Genomic DNA, 21935 nt, shown 5'->3' on the forward strand with positions numbered 1-21935 from the left:
GCAGCATCCCTGCTGGGTTAAGCACAGGTACAGCAAACACCTGCTTGGGTGGCATCAGTGTATCTGATCCTACCTCTGGGCATATAGGTGCAGTGTCTTCTAGATGTTCCTTTAAGGCTGACAGTTGTGTATTTTTAGTTTCTAACACCACTTTGTCACTCATTTTGACTGCAAGGATGCAGTAGGGACAGCATAATCAGAGACACAGAGCAGGGTCTCACCAGGACCATATCCAGTCTCATTACTGGATATGTTATTTGGTGTTCACTTGTATGTCACCACATCCTGTGCCTTCCTCTTACAGGTTTTTTGTTAGATCATCCCATTCCAGAGCCTACAAAAAACTATTTCGTTCTTTTCCTCCTACCCTTCTGGCAGGAGGTATGTTCCATAATATGATTGCTCTCAAAGTTAAAAACTTTTGATTTCCAGCTTAGATATGCATGTTGGCAGTAGCAGCTGCTTGACACAGAGTAGTTCAAATTCATACTCATGTCCATGGATATTTTAAAACACAGAAGCTGATGTCATTGCATGTGAAAAACTTCCAGATCTCTTCTTCAGGTTTCAAGAAGGAAAATACTATAAATTTGCAGAAGAAAAGGAACAGTTTTTCTTTCTTGCCTTAGCACGTAGATGACAAGAATGACGTTACATAGGAAATGAAGACGTAACAGGGATGGATGAAGAGAAGGTGTCAGCTGAGGGCAGAACCAGGAGACACAAGATCAGATAACAGGCATAATCAGGTTATCAGCTTGATGGATTCAGGAGTGCCAGGAGGACTAATACACGAATTGAAAACTGCTGCTTGCAATGGTGGGAATGGTGGTTTTGCTTGTGAGGGAGGAACCAGTTCCCCTTTTCTGTCTTCCCAAAAGATGTGACAACAAAGGTCACAGCCATCTACCCGCAAAATAGTGTACATTCGTCTCTCTGTGGCAAAGTGTATGTGAGAATTGACAGTCCTCCCCTGAATCAATACTCACCTTTGTGAAGGAGAAAATGCTTTCTGTTGAAGTAATGGCTATTTCAGCCAATTGTAAACCGTAACAGATGGGTTTCTTCAAACCTCTATGCATTTTTAGATTGTATTTACACTCACTAATCAAGTCTTCTGTCTAAGAGGGGAAAAAAATAACATTCTCCCTCTTTTACATTTTCTCCCTCCCCCTGGTGCTGTGCTTCCCCCCCAGGGCTGCTGGCTGGGTCCTACTCAGCTTCTTTATTGCCTTCTGACTGAGCTGTTTCTGCTTGGAAAGCAGTTATCTCACAGTGTCTCCATTTGGAGGTGGGAGTTCTGGCTCCTTTGGGTTCAGAAGCATAGACTCTGTTACATGGAGTCAAGTACCACATTGGGAAGCAGAAAAGAGTACAGCTGTCCCTCATTTCTCCAGACATGAGAGTGATGCTGTTACCAACACATGCCACCTCACATAGTAAAAGTGAAGGGGGGGGGGGAAAGGGGGGTGTTTGAAAGAAAGATGAAACACACTAATTAGTTATCAGTATTATCACTGCTTCTACGACAGGCATCTGCACTCCCGCTATTCTAGCAAAATTTCAGTCAGCAGAGGGTATTTAGTCAAAATGAAACTTCAGTCTGTATGTCTAATAAACGTTGCTGCTGCCTAGCCTTCCTTTTTTGCCCACAAATAGCTCTGCTGCTCTCTCATGTAGCAGCCATGTCCTACCCTGAAGACAGATGCATTTCAGTGGTGTTGCTTTTTTTTTTGCTTTTTTTTTAAATACAAGATAGCAGTGTTTCATAAAAAGCTTTCTTGGTCAGAACAAGAGCTGTCATGCATATGTAACATCATGATTAGCATCTTAGAATGAACTGGCTGGCATGCACAAAGTGCTGTCTCCAGGTAGATCACACAGCCAGCTTTTCCTCAGCTGCTTTAGCACAAAGCTAGTGTTTGAGTAGGAAGCCCCAAGGACAACCTGAATGACACAAGAACAGAATCAATTAGGTTGGAAAAGACCTCTGAGACCATTGAATCCAACCTGTGATGGAACACCACCATGTCAACGAGACCATGACACTGTGTTCCACGTCATCTTTTCCTAAACACCTCCAGGGATGGTGACTTCACCACCTCCCTGGGCAGCCTGTCCAATGTTTGACAACACTTTCTGTGAAGAAATTCCTCCTGATGTCCAAAAAAATTCTGTTATCCTAACAACTGCAAAGCAGCCGTCCTGGGTTTGCCTTGTGTTTCCGAGGCTGCCTTCTCCCTGAGAGATCCCCGATACCCAGCACTACAAGACCTGGTCTGGAGTGGCCAGGAATGCGCTGGCTCCGCTTGCGGGAAAACTAACTGACCACTTCAGATCTGCCCAGACTGACAGCACCCGAGGGAGCCGGGGTCTCTGAGGGGTGGAGAGCCAAGACCAGGCATGACCAAGAAGTCCCACCTCAGCTTCCCAGCCTGCTGGCTCCCCCAGCCATCCCTCATCCGATACCACTAGACAGGGCAGAGCAGGATGCGGGCAGCACAACGCGGGAGGCACCGCTCTGGCTGCAGCTCGCCCTCGGCTGTGTCGGAACCACGCCGAGAGTGCTCACAGGGCCAGACCCAGCGCTGGGGCCAGTGGCCCCGTCGGAGCGGGCGGGCAGCACCGCCCTCCCCAAGATGGCACCCACCCGCCCCACAGCGCGGCTCCGCACCAGGGCGGTGGCGCGCGGGGCGGCTCTGCGCATGCGCGGCCGGGCGGGGCCGGACCATGGGCAGGCGGCGAGCGGGCCCGAGCGTGGCCTGGGAGGTGAGGCGGTGGGCGGTGGCCGCTGTCGCGGCCGGGCTAGCGGGGGGCTCGGAGCCACGTCTTTAATGTCGGCCTTGAACGATGGCACGTGGTGTCCTTGCTCCCGCCGAGCCCTTGAGCCAGCGCCGCGAGGGGCGGTGTGTGTGTGTGCCCGTGGGGGTGCTACGGCGGGCCCTGGCCCCCAGCCCGGTGTGTGTGCGGCGCTGGAAGTCAGCCGTGTGCTGCTGCTTCTTGAGAGGAGCCCAGTGGTGAACCAGAGTGTGAGGGGTCTGTGAATCACACCGAGGAGAAAGGGGAAAGGCTGGGTTTTAAGAGTATGCCTCCCTTCTAAAGCTGCTTTTTTATTGTTGTGCTTGGGCGTTTTGTCTTTCTCTCCCTCACTGGAGATTCCACCTGTGCCATGTGCTCAAGAATGACTCTTCTTGAGCAGGGAGGTTGGAGCAGATGACCCACTGTGGTCCCTTCAAACCTTACCCATTCTGTAATCTCCTGGGTGGCAGGGGGGCTGCTGGTAAGCTCTGTTGAAAATTTGTATTTCTGTTAACAAACTGAGTCGTGTTAGTTAAGGTCTCTGAAGCATACATCCTTCTGGCTCCTGCACTGAACAGTGCTGTCTGGACTGACTTGGAGGAGGCAGTGGAGAGCCCATAGTTCAAGTCCATGGGTTGTGGCTCATGTGGGGACAGAAATCCTGAACGTTCCTCACAAATAGCTGAAATGGGGCAGAATTGATTCAGTGAATCTCACTGCTCACTTCTCTGTCCTGAAGCCTTTTCATGCACAACAGACCAAGGTGACCAGAATAGAAAGGCCAGGGAAATGGCAGGGCTTGTCATATATGTGTCATCAGCTAGTAATATAAAGGTGAGTGTCACAGAATCCTGTGGGCTGGAAGGGACCTCTGGATATCATCTCATCTAAGCCCCTTGCCAAGGCAGGGTTACCTAGAGCAGGTCACACAGGAACATAACCGGGTAGATTTTGAATGTCTGCAGAGGGAGACCCCACAGCCCTCCTGAGCAGCCTGTTCCAGTGCTCTGCCACCTTCAGTGGAAAGTTCTTCCTTGTGTTGATGTGGAACTTCCTGTGTTTTAGTTTATGGCTCCTCATCCTGTTGCTGGGCACCACTGAAAAGAGTCTGGCACCATCCTCTTGACACCCACCTTTAAGATATGTATTGATGAGATCTCCTCTCATCCTGCTGTGTGGAGTGGAAGCTCGGTTTATAGTTTTCTGGTCTGTTTCATTGGTTAGACTTCCATTAGGCAAACAGTTCTGGGCACTCTAACCCAAATATAACCACCAAAGGGAGTCCAGAGGGGTGTGCTGACTGTCCAAGCTTCCTTTGGTGAGCCTGGCAGGGAGAGTTGAATAGCAAACTTTTGTGGTTGTGGTTTGAGAGGTGGCAGACAAGAAGAGTAGAGATGGTAAGGTCTACCTCACAAAAAGAGAGGTGGCAAAAAGGCTCAGCCTGTTAGGAACCTGCTGTTCACAGAAGGAAAAGGGACTGATTTTTAGGTGCCACAGAAAATTCTTGCAAAGTGTTTGAGGAATTGTAGTAACTTTTGATTAGTTTGGGGGGATTTTTTTAGAAGTTTTCATCATGGAACATACTCATTTTGAAAGGATTGTAGAACTACTCTTTTTTGGTGTGTTACAGGTGAAAATCTCTTAGTGCAAAGACACTACTACAAGATAAAATTCTTTTCACTTGCAGTGATGAGAACAGTAATGAAGAGGAGTTATGGAGGAAGAAAGAAAAATCTCCCTTTAAGCCACAGGAAGAGAGGGCTGTGTTTCAGTTTGCATGAGGACCAAGTTACTTGTTTCATAATTTAAACTTTTATTCTGTTCAGTACTACCTTCTGAGCTGTTAGGATTGTAAAGAAAACTTTTCAAATGAGTGATGCATGACTAGCTTTGAAAGGCCTCATCTAGGCAGAGTCATGCTTGTTTAACTGAAGTCATGATGCTAAATGAATGCAATTTTCTATATGGACACTTATCAGATTAGCTTGCACTTACAAATTGCAGATGTAATTGATATGATCTGGTTTAAACAGATGTAAATGTGTCTCCATAATGTTGTGGTGGTTCAAGTTCATGCCACTTCTCCTTTCATATAGCTCTAGCCTTTTGATAGGCAGCCCTATTGACAATGCTGAACTGCATAGGACTTTCTTGAGGACACTCAGCAGGAAAATGAAACTGGCAAGACTGGTCCATTTTGTACCAAAATTGTGAAAATGGAATTAATTCAATAGAATGATATGGATGACCAAAGGTGTGGAAAACTATGCAAGAAACTACCAAGCATTCCAGGTCCTTTTAAGTTGGAAAACATGACTGCAAGGGACCCAATATAGGTCTATATCCTCTGCATGCTATTTGTGGCTTTAAACAAACATATGCTATCAATACAAAATTAGGGCTATCAAATGAAACCAGCAGCTGACAAGCTCAGAACAAACAGGAGGGGTTGGTTTTTCCCATAATCTGCTGTGAGACTTCTTGCCAGAGGATGTTGTAGCCATTAAAAATATATGTGGGGCTCAGGCAACAACTGAAAAAAAATCACTGAGGCAGAAAAGGGCATTAAATGCAAGGAGAACACCTTGCACTCGGGCAGTACCAGGGCTGCAAAATGTCAGGTGTGTGTTTGTAGAAAGTATTGTTACATGTGTTGCTGCTTCTGACAGGGCAATGCCTGATCAGTGTCTATGACAGAGCATAAAGAGTAGGGAAAAGGCCAACAGAGTTTTTACTCACTAAAGCTGTTCTTACTGAAGTTTTCAAAAATCTGTGGGTCAGGTCTGTGTGCGATCCTGCTCTGGGCTCAGGCAGGACCCCCGACTAACGAGATGGTCCCTGCAAGGCTGAAGGAGGAGGTGTAGGTAGGATCCAGCCTTTTCTCCTTTAGCAACACACAGGGTTGTTCTGCAGGAGTCATCTTGGACTTTGCTGGTGGATCATCCTCTGCTGTTAGTAGCTTATCTGGTAAATATTTCCAAGCATGCTGTGGGCGGAATGTCTGTGAAATGATTTTCCAGCATGCAAAATTATTCCAAGAGCATGGAGAAAATGGAAGCGTGTCCATGAACTGCAAGTTAGCACTTGAATTTAAACAAAATTTGTCTCTGCTGGACTGATTTTAATAATCCAGCCAAATTTGTGGATGCAGGAACCATTAATTCTTCCATGAAAGAACGGTTCAAGTGTGCTGGCAGGTGACAAGGCATGTAAAGACTGCTCAGGAAAGGGTTTTTTCTTTGCCCTCACCTCTTCAGTTGGCTTTGATCTGTTTTATGAGGGTCAGAAGACAAAAACCTCATTACCTAATGCTGTTGGATGTCGACGAATGTGTGATATGGCTCTTTGCCAGTATCTTAATTAGGGAATTCATAAAAACAGAGGGTGGAAGCCAGTTCTTGAAAAGCGCTTTTAGCCTTTCTGCTGGAAAGAAAGCTTTCATTAATTCATTACAAAATGTATTAAATGAGATCCAGCTCAATTCTATCAGCAAAGCTGCTTCTTTTTCACTTCTTTGTCTCTGCCTTTATGTGAGGCATTTCGGGCTCCCTGCCCAAGATGGTCCCAACAAATGGAATCTGTAATAAGCATGTGAGTCAGTTTGGATTGAAATCCATTCCAGGTCTCTCTGGTTTAAAAAGGTTTCCAGATCACGAGCAAGTGTTGCCAGAATTCAACAAAAATACCTGAATGCCTTGTCATACCTGTGGAGCCAAGGAGGCATCTGGTCTTAGATCCCTGAGTGCATCCAAAGCTGCTGGGACTTGACTTTCTGGAGTGTCTCCTGAGGAGCTTCAGAAGGGCAGCTCTGTGTGCTCAGATCTGCTGCCTGGATGTGAAGCACGTTTCACTCCCCATTTTTAACTGGAACTACTTAAAGATGTTGCTGTGAATGAAGTCCTGTGTCCCTGCTACCATCTGTGTGAACCCGAGGAGTTGTCATGTGAGCTTTCTACTTGCTGCATTTCAGCTCTGTCCCCGAGGATCCCCTTCAAGGAAAGGAGAGCTGAAAGGAGGAAGGGTTCATCTTTGCAACTTAGGAGGCACTGTGCTGAGATTGCCACTAAAAAGATAAGGCAGTGTGAAGTGCACGGGTGGTTCAGCTAAGCGAGCTTGGCTCTTTGTTTTCCTGCGGGCTTCCAGTGGGCCCAGGTACATGCACCAACTAACCTCATGTGTTATTTAGTAGGAGGGAGAGCTTTCCATCCACAGCAAGCTCAGGTAGAAGCACCTGCTTCTAGGATGGCTGTCCTGGAGAGCTAGCTGCAGCAGGGAATGATGCCAAAGCTCTACCGAGTTTCTTGTGCTACAGTTTTGCGGACTATGGCCCCCCCTAGGAGTTTCCTCAGCAGCCCAGAGAGTAATCAGTAGTTCCCAGGCATTACTCTGATTTTTCCCTGTGCTTATTTTCTGTTTCTGTCTTCCATCCTGCAGTGAAGAGTTACCTGGATGGCTGAGTTGGCAAGAGACTCCAGCTTCCAGGAACAGATCCTAAATGCCAAGCAAGGCAATGGCACTGACATACCAAGATAGTGCTCTGCCCATAGTTTGGGTCAATGTCTGAGGCTTCTTACTCAAATGAGCTGCCTTCAGGAAGCAGATTATATTGTCTTAAATTATAAGTGGGAAAACTGGGGCACAGTGAATGGATAGCATCTGTGAATCCTCACTCTTGTCCTTTCTTAGAACCCCTAATAACCCAGACTAGCCAGAAGAAAAGAAATAGTGAGATTCTGAAAGAAAAGTATTTTGTTCATTCAGCAATCTGTTCCTCCTTCCTTGCCTTTTTTTTTTTTCCGGTTTAGTTTTTGTCCCTTGTGCCCCCAGCTCAGCACAGCTGATGGTGCAGTTTTAGGGCATGTGGTTTATTAACAAATTATTGCTCTCCAGCAGGGGACCCAAACTTGGGTTTTGATTTAAGAGCAGTAAAACCAGTTGAAACTTTAAAGTATTATGTGGAATCTGGAGATTTTTAGTCAGCAGAAAGTCAAAGCACTGACAAAGTTGAGCAGAATATACTCTTGTTAAGTCTTATGAATGAGAGAAGTATGGGCAGAGAATGTACTAGCGACAGCAACTGCAAACTGAGCAGGAGGAGCAGTTCTGGAGGAGAGGATAGGAGTGCAGTGGCATGGATAATTTAGTGGTGGTGTTGGCAGCTGACTAATTAATTCATTAACATATTATTTAGCAGTATTTTTAAATGTATATCCAGAGCAGCCATGGTGCACTGTAATAAGTTAACTGGCTAAGGAGGAGCCAGCTAACACACCCTAAGCATCTGTTGCTGTGTGTGCATGGAAGGGTTTCCAACAGCTAAGGGAACAGAAACAGCCATTTGCAAATGGTAGGAACTGGTGAGGGAGATGGTAATTCTTAAATTTGGCTGGACCAACACCCCACCTCTGTTCTACTGCACTCTGCTATTGAATTAACTTGCTGATAAGTGTGGTCAGAGCTGGCCTGGGTGAAGTCCTTCCTTGGCCCTGAAGCAGACTGGGGCAATGCATCATGCTGACTGAGTTGTAGTGGATGACATAGCAATGAGCAGCTGGAGCTAACATTCTTAACTGGCACAGCTGGGAATGGAGGAGGACAATTACCCTCACCCAGGCAAACACAGAAGTGCTATTCCCTGAGCTTTGGGATCAGGTGATATGCCTTGGTGCTCCCCTTGGGCTCAGGAAGCTGTGCATGTGCCTCTGGGGAGTTTGGCATCTCAACAGCACTGGCAGAGTTGCCTAGTAACCCAGGACTTTGAAATTGCTATCTGATAAATCAAAGATTTATTTGAGCTTTCCAGTATGTGTCCCCCTCCCCAGCTCTGCTATGCTCCTTCCAGCCTATTTAACTGACTGGTTAAACTTCTTTTCATGGTCTGCGTTATGTCAAGCCTCTTCTCTCTCGTCCTGCTTAGTTATAATGCTTGCCTGCCTTTCCTGAGCAGAAGGTGTGAGATTGTTAATGAGCTCATTAACAGGAGCTGATCAGAACAGAGCTGATCCCAAAGCAGCAATAATTAGGGATCTCTGCCTTTGATTTTGTTTCCCTTATTACTGTTTATGAGTGTGTTTGTGCTCTGGGCTGTCTCTGAGGCTGGTGTCCAGGCAGCTCATTCCACCTTTAACCAGGACTCTGCTCGAGGGAGCGTCTGATGAACGCTCCCACCACAGAGAGGCCATGCTGCCAGCTTTGGCCTTCCCTGGAGAACCAGGCACAGCAGGAGTGTTGCACTAAGTAGCTCAAAAGAGAGGTCACTGCCACCTCAGTGCACCGAGGCTGTTTTCTTTCAGGCCAGGTTGTTGTGTTTCTATTACCTGATTAGTCCCATTGGTTCCCTGCTGGAAGCAAGGTTGAAAGACAAAGTTTTCCTCAAGATGTCTACACTGTGGTTGCCAGGCAGAAGAGAGGAATAATTCCCAGAACTGTCGCCCATGGTAGGATTCCCTCCTGGGCAGTCTGTTTGCACACAAGGAAATCAACCCTCTGTGGTTACTCCCCTCCACAGGAAGACTCAGGCTGTTGGGATACTTGATGAAGAGACACAATGAGCTAACCAATGTTTTTCTGCACAGAAGCATGTTGCTGCCAACACTTGGTACAGGTTGAAGGAGGCAGTGGCAAATGCTCTCAAGCATACTGTGCAGATTCCTGCTGCTGTTGTAGATTTAGTTGGGTAAGAGACTGTAGGTATCCCTTTGTTCCCTCTTCATCCAACCAGACAGCTGAGGGTGCTTTGTAGTCACATCCCATGAATTTCTACATCCGTTCACAGGGCTAAATGAAGACATTGTCCTTCAGGCTTTGGTTTAGGCCAGTGTCTCTCTTTTTATCCTCTAATTATATAAAGATACCTTAGATCACACCTTTGCTTGTGGACCTGCACGCAAAGAAACTAGACCAGCCTGGAACAGGATCAGATCCTAGCAAAAGGGTGTTGGCCAGCCACACACTAGGCAGTGTCAGGGGTGGCTTGGGTGTGTCTGGGATGATGATGTTACCGTTATCTGGGCTAGAATACAGGCTGATCTGGGAGATGATGAGCTCTCTGTGTTGTGATCTCTACAGAGATACAGGGTTCTTCCCTTGATTTGGGAAGGAAGAAGGTGGAGTGGCTAAGCTGCCACCATCTGAGTGGGAATGGTCCCTTGTAAGCTGGGAGAAGAAATGACAGTGACTGGTGTGTGTTTTTCAGATTGATGGATTGGAGGAGAAGCTGGCACGCTGCAGACAGAGCATGGAAGAGGTGGATCTTAAGCTGCGCAGGGAGAAGCTCAGCCCCGAAGGAAGGTACTGCTGACCAGCTCCTTTCACAGCTCTGTCTGTGCACTTCAGCTAGCTGCCATCCTGCTGTAGGACCAAGCAAGGGCTCTTGAAGGGGTTGGAATGTGTGATTTCCCCATGACAAGACTCTTCTCCCCCAGCTTGGAGCTTTCTTGGGGAACTTGCCCCTGTGAGAAGTGCAATAATATAGAGAGAGAGCTGTAATTTATTAACAGCCTGACTCCAGCCTGTGCCACAACCAGACAAGTAGTGCCTCAAACTTGCCAGTTCATTTGCAGACCTGGCTCCTGGCCTGTTACCAACCTGCTCTGTGAGTCTGGCAAAGGTTTTCTGCATGCTGCTGCTCAAGCCTTGCTGAAGGCACCCAAGTTCAATCAGAGAGATGTGCAGCAACTACTGCTGAGGGCCAAACCAGGCTGAGATCCAGCTGCAGAAGCAGCTGAGGGAAAATATCTGTGCCTGCGTTGCCATAGTGTCTGGATGTATTGACACACTGTTTTTTCTTGGGAAAGCTAAGAGGGACAATTCTCCTGAAATCTGTGGCTGCTATAGAGGCAGCAACTGTTGGCTTCTAGAGATGGGACTCAAGCAAGGACTTTGGCCTGGACTTTTTTGTAGCAAACACAGGCAGAACCTGCTCTTGAGTATGAAGCAAGAGATCTTAGGTCTCCCACTTGATTCTCAAATCTCTCTGCTTGAGGACATTTTTTCAGTCACTAGCATCCTACTGCTCTGCTCCTAGCAAAAAAAGGCTGGGAAGCTCAATCACAGGCCCAGGGAGTACTACTGATGATCCTGGTGCTTGCTCTACAATACTGTCCTCTAGAACCCCATTAGAAATGATCATAGCAATAGTGATGTCTCCATCCCCTGATACTTACCAGGCTCACTTTAACTTCTTTGTTAAACTCTCCTTTGCACTCCCCCGTCCTCCTTTACAGGAGTTTTATATCCCCCTCCATATTTAGACAGGGTCCTGTCTCCTCCTGCTCTCATCTCAGCAATCCTTTTCTGGCCTAAATTCTCCTTGTTTACTGTCTGTATTCTTTATCTGGTACTTAGGTGGCCAACAGCTAAACCTACAGTTATGATAACTTGACAGGATGGGATATTTAATGGTTTCTGTCTGAAATATAGGGCCTAGAGCAAAGAATTATGAATTGGGATTCTTGGGGCCTCCTATGAATTTTACAGCTTCTATGGAAATAGAAACAGAACTTCCATTGTCCTATCCCAGACCCTTTGAAAAACCCTGGAGGGAAGGTACCGTGATCAAAATTATCAATTCGGTGCGTAGCACACAAAGAGGAGCTCTGCTTTCCCACTTTGAAGTTCAGTTGTCATGGTTTCTTCATGTCTCATTCTCAAAGCTGCTTCCCTTGACTCTCTTCACAAGGCAAGTTTCTAAGTAGCAGCTCAGTCATGTTGGTAAATCTATCTTCTCACTTCCTCCTGGCTGCTCTCCACCTTGCCTTTCCCCAGTTTTCTTTAAGAGCCCTTTCCTCTCCTGCTGCTCCTGACGTAGCTTGCTTTCTTGCCCTCCCTTAACTAGCTGTACACATAGATTTGGATCTCTTTCCTCCTACAGGTTGTTCTTGCTGTGCCCCAAGGGGAACAACAAACTCTGGTACACTTGCTGCCTTCTCTGAATGAGGAGATAATTTGTTAGTGCATGTTTATTTATGTGCACAGTCTGAAAAGACTGACTGTGTCCTCACTGCCATAATGGAAACTGCTGCTTTCAGGAATTTTGTTTTGGGTTTATATTTTATACTGTATATCAATTAATTATCTTGTGCAGTTTAAGACAAGGGCTGGGTTGGCCTGACTTAGTCTTTACTGTTATTATGAGTCTTAAGTCTAATAACTGGTTGGTACTGGGCTTGGATTCAGCTTGTTTCTTTGAGTTCACCAATTTCTGTAAATTGGATACCTCTGACAGAGGGATCCCAGCTTCAAATGGTGAGAAGAATTACTGTTCCAGCACTAAGCCAGATGTGATGGAGGGGCAGGATCCTCCAGAGAGCATATAGGGACCCCACCTCATCCCACAGTTGTGTCAGAACTTCCTGCCTCACCTGGGGGGAACTAGAGGAGGGGACTGATCCAAGAGCCCTTTCTAGCTGCTTGCCTACACTGCTCTCCTGAAAGGAGAGATAGGAAGCAGTTTGGGGGAAGGAAAAAATAATCTAAAATGCTGCATCTCTTCTCTTGCACAACTGGGTACTTCTAAACTGTCACCCTTCCACAGGGAGGGGTGAGGGGCTCATTCTGTGAGCAGATATCCCCAGCAGTGGGGACAGTCTCTCTTCCATCATGTAAGCAAAGAAATAGGCTGTGTTGTGCCTCGCAGGTAATGAACTCCTCTTCTCATTACAGAAAGTCACTGGAGAGAGAGAGAAACTTACTAATGACCAAAGCTGACAACTATGGTAAGAGCTTCATTAAAAATGGTCCCTCTGGGCAGGATGGGATCAGTGCTGCAGCTTAGCTTTGTCTTCAAGCTCCTGCCACCTCTGACTTCTGCCTTTGAATTTAGCTTCAACCAAAGGGAGCTAGACTAATGGAGATGTAGTCAGCATACTATAACAGGAGGCTGCATCCTCCTACTTGAGCTGTACTACCATAGGGAAAAAAAACAAGCATCAGCTAATGAAGGGGAGAAAATGCCCCTTCCACAGACCCCAAATTACCAGTCTTTAGATAATCATAGCTAACAGATTGGCTCAAGTAGCTTTTAACATCCCTACCCCCAACCTTTTTTTTTTTTTTCCCTAATAGAGGCTTGCTAGGCAAGAAGGTAAGTGCTATCAGGAATGTAGCAAAGCATACCTTCCTTGGGGAAGGTTCTTACTGCATCAATTTATGAGGCCACTCAGCACAAGAGCATAGCAATTCACACTGATGTGCTACCTGCAGTTCTAGAGAGCCAGGGTCTTTCCTTGATGCAAGTCCTGCTATAGACAGTTAGAGAGTCCCTCTGAGATACCACACTTGACAGCACTTCCAGTCCACTAGAGATGCTGCTTGGGACATCATCAGGCTCCTGGTATTGATCAGTGTGTTATCTGCTTGGCAGTACTCTGCAGCTGTGCAGGCAGCAGAGCTCACACAAGGGGAAGAGGCACAAGTATTCTTTTAGGTCTAGAGCATTGAAAGCTGGGGTATGGCCAGCAAATTTGTAATTATAACTCATGTTAGAGGACTGTTTCCAGAAGACTAACATTTACTTTAAACAGCCTGAAAGCTGCTCCCTAAGGGCCTACCACTAGAGACAGCAGAAGACTGAAAATTGCTGCCACCCTTTTACCAGCTAGCAGTCAGCCATCCCTGCTGGCATCAGCAGAGCAGTCTGACAGCAGCTCAGACAGCAGCAACAGCCTCACCTAATGGTGACATCACTGCTATGGCCTCTGATTAAATCTTTCCTTATTCCAGCTGATGCACTGGAGGCCATGAACTGCAGCTGCTGACAATGGCATTGCCAGCATCAGTTTAAGCTGGCACTGCTGTGCATGAGTTTATGTGACCCTGTCATCTCCTTTGTGGTCTTGCAGATTAAAGCAGATTGCTCTGTGGTTGCATGAGAATGCTTGTATTAGATGAAGAACGGGGGCAGAAAGAACAGCTGAAAGTCTGTTTTGATTACCAACGCCACTTGGGGAACTGCTGGAGGCTGCTTGTGCAAACTGTAGAGGCAGTAACCTGTGCAGTCACTGCAGATGAACTCCGCAACAAAAGCAGTCTCTCTCTGGAGACAGTCCACACCCAACCCTGCCTGCCAAACACTTACTTCTGTTTGGCCATGCAGTGTGTAAGGCTGGAGGCCTCACTGCTTGCCTGTACCAGCCAGCAAAGTTTTGTAGAACAGAACTAGCAAGAGTGGGGTTCTCATCTTTGGTAAAGGAAACCAGACAGAAATGGAGATTGGCAAGACTCCACACTTGAAGTAGCCACTGTCTTCCTCTCTCTGCATCTGTGGTTCTTATGTAAAGCAGGGGGTGAGGGAAAGCAACCTATCTCTAAAAAGCTTCAGACCCCAAGAGAATAAGAGTGTCCAGGTTCAGACCTTTTCCACACTGATCCTTCTGAGGTGTAAGCAACAGATTCTATGACATTCAAAGGTGGCCACAATTGTATTTAAATTTTAGCACTAGAAGGAGCTACCACACTGTTACATGTAGAAGATAGCAGAAATAGCTCTCTGCCCTCCTGTGTCCTTCATTCTCTTAGGGAACAAACAATTATTCTAGTGACACAGTCTGTCCTTAGTAGATGCCTACAGCAATGTTATTTGCCAACAGGAACTGGTCTGGCACTGAAGTATTCCCAAGCACAGCTACGACGAGTGCCAGGATGAGAGCAAATGAAAGGGTTCCTGCTAGTTTGGGTAGTTACTTCCCATTCAGCATATCCTATAATTGGCAGCTTTGCATACTGCTCCCAAAATTTTTGCCTGTGGCCAAGGTAGTTTTGTGCTTCTAAGGGAGTTTTGAAAGGAGATGCAGCTGCAACATGAAGAACCTTCACAGGCAAGTCTTCTGTTTGTTTCCCAGAGAAAGAACTGAGTGTGCTTCGTAAGGAAAACCGCAAGAATGCTGCCCTTGCTGTGGCCATGGCATTGCTGATTGCTCTTATTTACGCCTGCTGGACAATGTGATTGCACTCAAGAATTCTCCCTGCTCCACAAATGACTCCTGAAAGGAGCTCTTCCTCCTCTCACCCTTGTGCTTCCCCCAAGGGTGAGGATCAGCATTTCAAATTGCTGTTCTTGTTTGTTGTCTCCAAGCCTTGTGGTAGGGAAGATTTTCTCTGCAAATCGAGGACAGGAGACAAACCAGAAATCACAGCACGCTTGTGCTTGGAAATCAGGTCAAGCAGAGCTCAAGGTGGTGCCATCTTGCCCAAAACACAGTCAGGACCATCCAGCCTGATCCAGGAAGGCAGTACATTCTCCCTTTTGAAGACGATCTTTGTAATCACAGACAGGTGCACTTTCTGCCCAGCCCAGGTGGAATACCCACCATCTTCTTGGCTCCTGTGACACAGTGATAAACTGAAGGGACCAAGCCCTTGATTCAAAGGGTAATCTGTAGGTACTGTGATTTTATATGTTCCCAGAGTGGAGCTAAAGATGCTTCCTCCTCCACCCTGACTTCCAGGATCAAAGGAATCCTACCTCCACAAAAGCAGATAGGATGTAGGTATCTCTGCAAGCAGGTAGCATCCACACTGCGATCTGGGTGCCTGGGCTGTGAGAAGATCTGCCTACCTCTCCAGTGTGTAAGAGCTTGGCAGCCATTTTGTGCCTTTGAGAATCAGTGCTTGCAGAAGAGAATTTACTATCAACCCCCAGAGATGGAAGTGCTTCTGTAGCTTTAAATAAAATAAATTTATTTTGACTTTTGCCCTTTTAATTTCCTGATTTGTTTTTTTGGTTGGTTTTCTTTTCTCTGTTGTGTCCTGTTTCTCAGTCACTGCTTTATTCTCATCCTGCTATCTCCCTATTGGCACACGTTGCACCGTGTAAGCCTAGACTGGGTTAGGCGCTTAACCCCCGGTCAGTGAGGTCTCAACAGTGGGTTACTGGTCTGTTGTGGCCTGGAATGTACTTCCTTTGAGTGGAACAGGAGCCTGGCATGCTGCAGGAGTGCTAGAAACTGTACCCTGTAGTGCCTGCTCATTCCAATGCTCTAACTTGCCACAAAAACCTTTAAAAGGGACTGCCTTGAAAATTTAACTCTGCTGGGCATTTCTCTGTTGCCGCAATGGCACACACTGCTGGTCAGAATTTTGTGGGAAGCAAAGGAAAGAAGCACTGCTGTGAACCAAAGGGCCTGTATTGGTAATAGAACATGAAAGCATAGAATTCAACACAAAATGATACAAAGCCTAATAACAATACACTGTGCAATTAACATACATAAACACTCCCTTCAGCAAGACCTTCCTCACCTCCCCTTCCCTCTTCCCTCAGCAGGGAAGCAAGTAGCTTGGTGGCTCATGCTTGCCTTCTTGAAGGGAGATTCAGAATCAAGGTTCAGTGCATCAAAAATAAAAGCAAATTAAAATGAGGAACTAGAGACAACTGAGTAAATAAAGTATCCATTCATAAAAGCTAGCCTGCAGACTGACCAGGTTTTTTTGTACCCTCCAAGGTCTACACTGATCCTAGCTTACTTCCTATCACACTTCTGTCTGCCAGCCCCCAGGAGTCAAAGCCCTGAGCTGAGGACATAACACAAAGGAGCCTGGCAGAGGGAGCAGCATGCGTTGCTGGCACTGGAACAGCCTCAAGGCAGTCCACAGAGGTCCTCAAAACTCAAACTGCTGGTTGGTTTAAAAAGCCAACTGTACACACAGGCCTGGACACCATAGGTTGAGGTACTTTATTGCCCACTGGGAGAGATTCCTCCTCATCCCTCATGGAAGTGCCTTTGTCACGACAATACTACCAGTGACACACCTCTTGTTGTTTAGTGGGAAGAGCCACCCTTTCTTTCATACATGTTTTACCAATGTTCGAGAACAGAGAGGGTCTACAGATCAGCTAGGAGGATGCATTAACAGCCTGCAGTCCTTCCACTGCTTCAACAGACCTGTGTCTAAGTGAAAATTTCTGTTTTGCTGCACAGGCTTGTTCAAATCATTCATATGGATGTGGAGAAAAAGACAGTCTAAACATCTGCTATAGATTCTAGAACTATAGCTTTCCTTAAGGCACAGTTCAGACAAACCCCTAAATCACTTTTCTCCCTACTGCCAGTCAGTGTTTAAAAACAAGCCAAGAACAAACAAAAAACGAAACAAAACCAAAGAGGGCTATTTTGCTGCTTGTCGAAAAGCATTCAACTATGTGTTATCTTCTCATTGGCGTGGAAGACTTGGCAAAGTGCCATGGAAGCCAGAAGTGAAGGTAAAATATACAACAGAAGCCAACTTTGAGCCTGGCACAGAAGTGCGTGGAGAAGTCTTGACACAAATGCCATACTGAGAGTTTCCTGGCTCTGTGCCTTCACCCCAAATGCAGTTCCAGAGCCAAATGAGATACAGAGGATTTCAAAGCCACTCTGATTTTTATAAAGGGAAGTCTGGTAACCTTTCCAGTGGGCACAGTCAGGGGACAGGATTTCTTCTGATTAACCAACATGGTTAAAAATCAAGATATCTTTCTACCGAAGCCCTGGGTCTTTTTAACTAAGTTAGACATTCCCATAATTTATTTCTTCCAGAGACTTCAGCATCCTAGCTTTTCTGTGTCTTTCCTCCCACATCCACTTTCCTCCCTGAAGGTTTAGGTAATAATGTTGACTACCAAGAACCAAAGCACCTTGGTCTCAGAAGTACCATGAAGCACGTGCAACAACCATGGTACCTTTTCACAAATTAGCCCCAGGCTGCTGGCTTGGCATCAGTCACTACCCTGGAGAGGGGAAATCTTTGTCACAGCAGCTTGCAGAGGTGTGAGCACATCAGATCTGTGCCAGGAACTCTACTCATCACCTGCATTGGCCTTTGCCCATCACATAAGAACTGCCAGTGGCTAGCTGAGTGCCATGATAAACAGAAGTGTTGGAGACACCGACAAGAATATGTAACTTTTGCCCACAGCTGAACAAAGACTTAACACCCTCCACTGGATTGTGTAGCCTTTGACAAGGCCAAGGAGACAGCTGCCAAGAACAGTGCAGGGCTGCTTCAATGTGCTGTTGACCAGCTCTGCCATCAGAACATCTCTGCTCCATCCCACACTGCAAGAGAAGCAGAAGCCTGGGGAGTTCTGGCACACACAGAGCTCCACAAACCTTGCTGAACATTTGAACAGGAGCAAAGAAAGCTGCCAGCCCCTTGGCCTCATGCATGCAGTGGGTCAGGACAAAAGGACATTAGGCTTTGGCTCCAGGAGTCACCTTGGGTACCCTGGCACCAGGTGCTACCTGGGCTGTATTCTTATATACACTACCAGGGTAAAGCCTCATCCTGTGCCTTCTGCATACCACCCTCTGGGTTCAATCATCTCCAGGAAATCAGCTCTGGAGAACACCAGGATAGAAGTTGTGGAGCCTTCCCAGTCCCATCAGTCCCCGAAGAATCCAAGCTGGGCTCAGCCCCTCTCTGCACCCTCAAGAGCGCAGGGTTAGGGGTGGTGTGCTTGGATGAAAGACAGGACAGTCTCCTTTGATAGCTTCTCTGGATCTTGTCTTTTCTGAGAGTCGTGCACTTTGACACCTTCCCCCCATTCCCAGAAGAGGCGGCTGTAATGGCAAACACTGTGGGCAGAGAGGAGAGCAAGATTAGTTTGGCAGGGAAGGGAAAGGAAAACACTTTCATCCCAGCCAGAGACAGCTGCCCTTGCCATGGGAGCCACGCAGAAATACTCAAACAGGTGCCTTAGAAAAGACCAGTGCGTTCATTCATTCACTTTACAAACTCTACAGCCCTCAAAGTACAGCAACAGCCAGAGAGATTTCCATGGAAACAAACTTGTTAATTCTACCTTCACTCAAATTCAGTTCAGTATTTGCTGGAAGGAGTCAGGTCACTAGGGAAAAAAACCTACCTCCCCCCAAGTTTCTCAGAGGATGAAACTGTCATTGCAGGCAATGGAAAGGCCTTAATGAAGAATTTAGAAAGTCTGCCAGGAGCAGCAACCTAATCACTCACCACATACCTACTATAATCAGTAACAGCTGTCCTATGGAGCTTTGCAAACAAACAGCAAGCACTTCCCACTGTACAAAAGCAGCTACAAACATTCCCTCCTTCCCCTCGTGTGAAATAACTGAGCTCTGCTTGGCTGCTGAGAGTTCTGGTCCTACAATACCATCTCCCAGCTCCATCCATCAAGCACAGCCCTCCCTCACTGCATCAACACAGTCCCAGCCATAATGAAATCAGAGCTGCTAATTACTTCCAACACAGCAGCCTTTAGTTTTGTACAATTACTGACACTTAATATTCATAGCTTATTTAGTGCTTCTGTTCTAACAAAGCAGTACTAGCACAGCAACAAGAGCACATGTCAGTGGCTAATTATAGACATATTAGTACTCACTAACCACAACTCATCCCTTCTGGAGTCCCACACAAGCACTCCCTCCACCTCCTCAGCCATTCCTGTAGGTTCATCCTGGCCTATTTCAGAGTACATAGGCAGAAGTAACCACATCCTGACACATGGAGGGAAAAAGCATCATGTGCCTCTCTTTTTAAGCCAGTTCTGCCATTCACCACATGAAGAAAGCTTAAGGATTCTTGAAAGTGCTGCTCTAAGGTTAAGGAAGTTCAAAGTGAGAAAATCAGTGCTATTTCATATCAAGTTCTCACTCAGAAGCACAGTCCTGGGTAATGGTGGTAGTGCAGAACATCTCTACCCAGGAGCCCTGAAGCATCAGACTCAGGATTTGCTGCACTTGGGTAATGCCCTCAGCCTAGCACTCAGTAGATACAGATGGTTTTCAGCAGCCACAGTGTTAATGACTGTCCAATGACAAGCCTCTATCCTTTCCCAAGGAACCACTGTTTTTCACTCTCTTAAAGAAAAGCTCCCAGCTTCCCACAGGTTATTGCAGAGCCTGGGCTAAATGAACTGGAATTTGCTTTTAAATGAGCAACTTCAAACCAAACATGTTAAATACAGAGATGCAGCAAACTACAGCTTCTGGGCTCAAATTCTACTTCCCCGTATGGAGAAGGTTCAGTAACTCGTACTCTGCTGCAGACAGCGGAACAAAGTTGTGGGATGTTTGTTATTCATGCCATTAATTGCAAAATCCATAATTCCACATCAGCAGTTTCCTGAAAACCTGAGAAGGTGCCGGCTCCTGCAGCACACCCTGCTGGCGACCAGCTGCGCTTGCACTGCGAACGACTGCACGGACACGGCACTCCGGAGCTCCCTTCCAAACACCCAGGCACACACACACACTCGCACACAGATACCTTTCCATAGCCTCAGCTCTGGCTCATACTCACTGAAAGGGTGCAATGGCTTCGGGAAGGAGGTTGTATGTCGCTACATTGGTCATTTTGTTGAAGAAGAATTTCTTCTTGAAATTTTTGCTGTATGCCATTGTCCAGGGATCTAGCAGAAGGGTTACAGGGATCAGACAGGTAATAAAAGGGGGAAAAAAATCACAGAAGAAATACACATACAGTGCAACTAGGGAGGAGAAATCTATAAGAATAATTGTGATCCTTCCATTACTCCTTTTTCCTTCCTTCCCCCAAGACAACCTGCTTCCCGAGCTGTTCTCTATTCACTGAGAAAAAATCCCTTCTCCCTTCATTTAGAAGTTGACATTTGAAATAGGGTATTCCATGTCCTATTAATCTGGAAAACATCTTGATGAAAAATTATTATCTCATTAAAAAAGAAGATTAATCAGTCATGTAAAGAAATGGAATTACCCACACAATAGCTAATCAACCCACAACAGAAAAATCTATTATATTAAACACCCTAAACCTTACCCAAATCCAAGCTACATTAGATGCAAACACTTAAGTCTCTAGCCACTGGAATATTGCCATTAATTTTTTACCAAGTTACAAGGTGAGCAAGCCTGGTCAATACTTTTTACTTGGAGAGACAAAGAAAAGCTGAGAGGGAGTGGGGACTCTCTTCCTACCGTTCATAGTCCGTACGATGTAGAGTCCTGTGGGCACAAAGTGCCGATCATCTCGGCCAGTGTAGGACAGCCGCGGCATTCCCCCTGAACTCTTGATGACTTTCATCTCTAACCTAAATATTGAGAGAAGGCAGTGATGGAGATTGGGTCTTCCTTTACCATGCGTGTGCACACATCGCTCCACCTGCACCCCTTCTCCAGAGTGTCACAGCGAGAACTGAAAGCACTGCACAGGACAGGACCAAATCATCACATCCTGAAGAATTTGGGTTTTTGCCTTCCCACAAAGGACAAGAGAAACCAGTCAGACCTGTCTAGATCAGGCTGCAAATTGAGTGTTGTGGTGAAAAATCTGTGATGAGCTACCGTAATTAATCCAAATGGTATTCCTATTTCAAGTGTGAATTCTTGACCATTCGAGCCACTGAGAAGCCACTGATACTTCTGCACCCAATCTCAAGCACTGTTGCTGCTCCAGCTGTTAGGAAGTGCATTGGCCACAACTATGGCATCAGAATGCAGCAGAATGATGCTTTGAGTCAGCAGCATCTCAGGAACAGCAGCCACCACGAGCTCTAACAGCTCTTTCTTCATGACTTCTCTAGCACAGATCAGAACATCCCTCCCATTCCTGTGCACCAGTGACTGATAACCTCAGTGGGCCCTGATGTTTTATATGCAACAATTGCTTACCTCACAAAAATCTTGTCCATTTCTTCCAATCTGTATACTTCCTTCACTCTGGGAAGAAAAGTCGAAAACATAATTTCAAAAAAGTTTAAACTGCTTTTTTTTTCTGCCCAGCTACAGGGAGCAGCCAAATGATTGATTTTATACAGCATGAGGTAGTCAGGCACAACTGAGGTTCACCCTTCTCTTCTATCTTATGCTTCAGTGCCTAGTTTTTCCTGGCTTGAGAAAACCTGACATCTGCATCCTTATGGTTGGATTGCTGTAAGCAGCAGATAAGCATCCTTGCTACTAAGGAGGCTGTGCATTTTTATCTCAGATTGACTACACAGAAAAGTAAAACCAGTGAAAGTCAAATGCTTTTGTTTTCCCATCAGATAAATTGACCAAGGTCAGTCCGAGGCAGGTTCTGGCCTCAGCATGCTGGCCTCACAGTAAAATTAAACAACCTGATCTTCACCATTATCCTCAGAGATGCCACAAACTTGTTAGTTACCCTGAGGTAAAAAGAGCTTTCTTTTTTTTTTTAAT

General features: G+C 46.2%; 2 protein-coding genes across 3 annotated transcripts in view; one reads left to right on the forward strand and one right to left on the reverse strand.

Annotated features, from left to right (window-relative positions):
* The first annotated feature begins 2691 nt into the window (after window positions 1-2691).
* On the forward strand, window positions 2692-15500 carry CCDC167 (coiled-coil domain containing 167). 2 transcript variants are annotated; one of them, XM_069009844.1, is made up of 4 exons: window positions 2692-2769; window positions 9995-10089; window positions 12463-12515; window positions 14640-15500. In XM_069009844.1, exons 1-4 carry the CDS (start codon window positions 2731-2733, stop codon window positions 14741-14743), a joined length of 291 nt encoding a protein of 96 aa, XP_068865945.1. In that variant the 5' UTR covers window positions 2692-2730; the 3' UTR covers window positions 14744-15500. The 2 variants fall into 2 exon arrangements, with proteins under 2 accessions (XP_068865945.1, XP_068865946.1); XM_069009845.1 differs by lacking the exon at window positions 14640-15500 and adding an exon at window positions 14388-14633.
* A 22-nt stretch (window positions 15501-15522) lies between these two features.
* Window positions 15523-21935, reverse strand: part of CMTR1 (cap methyltransferase 1) — a 28919-nt gene continuing 22506 nt past the window's right edge. The window contains exons 21-24 of the mRNA XM_069009842.1: window positions 21408-21455; window positions 20715-20827; window positions 20059-20167; window positions 15523-18353 (exon numbers count right to left, since the gene is read on the reverse strand). Of these exons, the coding sequence (XP_068865943.1) occupies window positions 18221-18353; window positions 20059-20167; window positions 20715-20827; window positions 21408-21455 (403 nt within the window). The 3' untranslated portion in view covers window positions 15523-18220. The remainder of the gene's footprint in view (window positions 18354-20058; window positions 20168-20714; window positions 20828-21407; window positions 21456-21935) is intronic.

The sequence above is a fragment of the Aphelocoma coerulescens genome, chromosome 3 (assembly GCF_041296385.1).
Source record: "Aphelocoma coerulescens isolate FSJ_1873_10779 chromosome 3, UR_Acoe_1.0, whole genome shotgun sequence".
NCBI classification, from domain to species: Eukaryota; Metazoa; Chordata; class Aves; order Passeriformes; family Corvidae; genus Aphelocoma; species Aphelocoma coerulescens.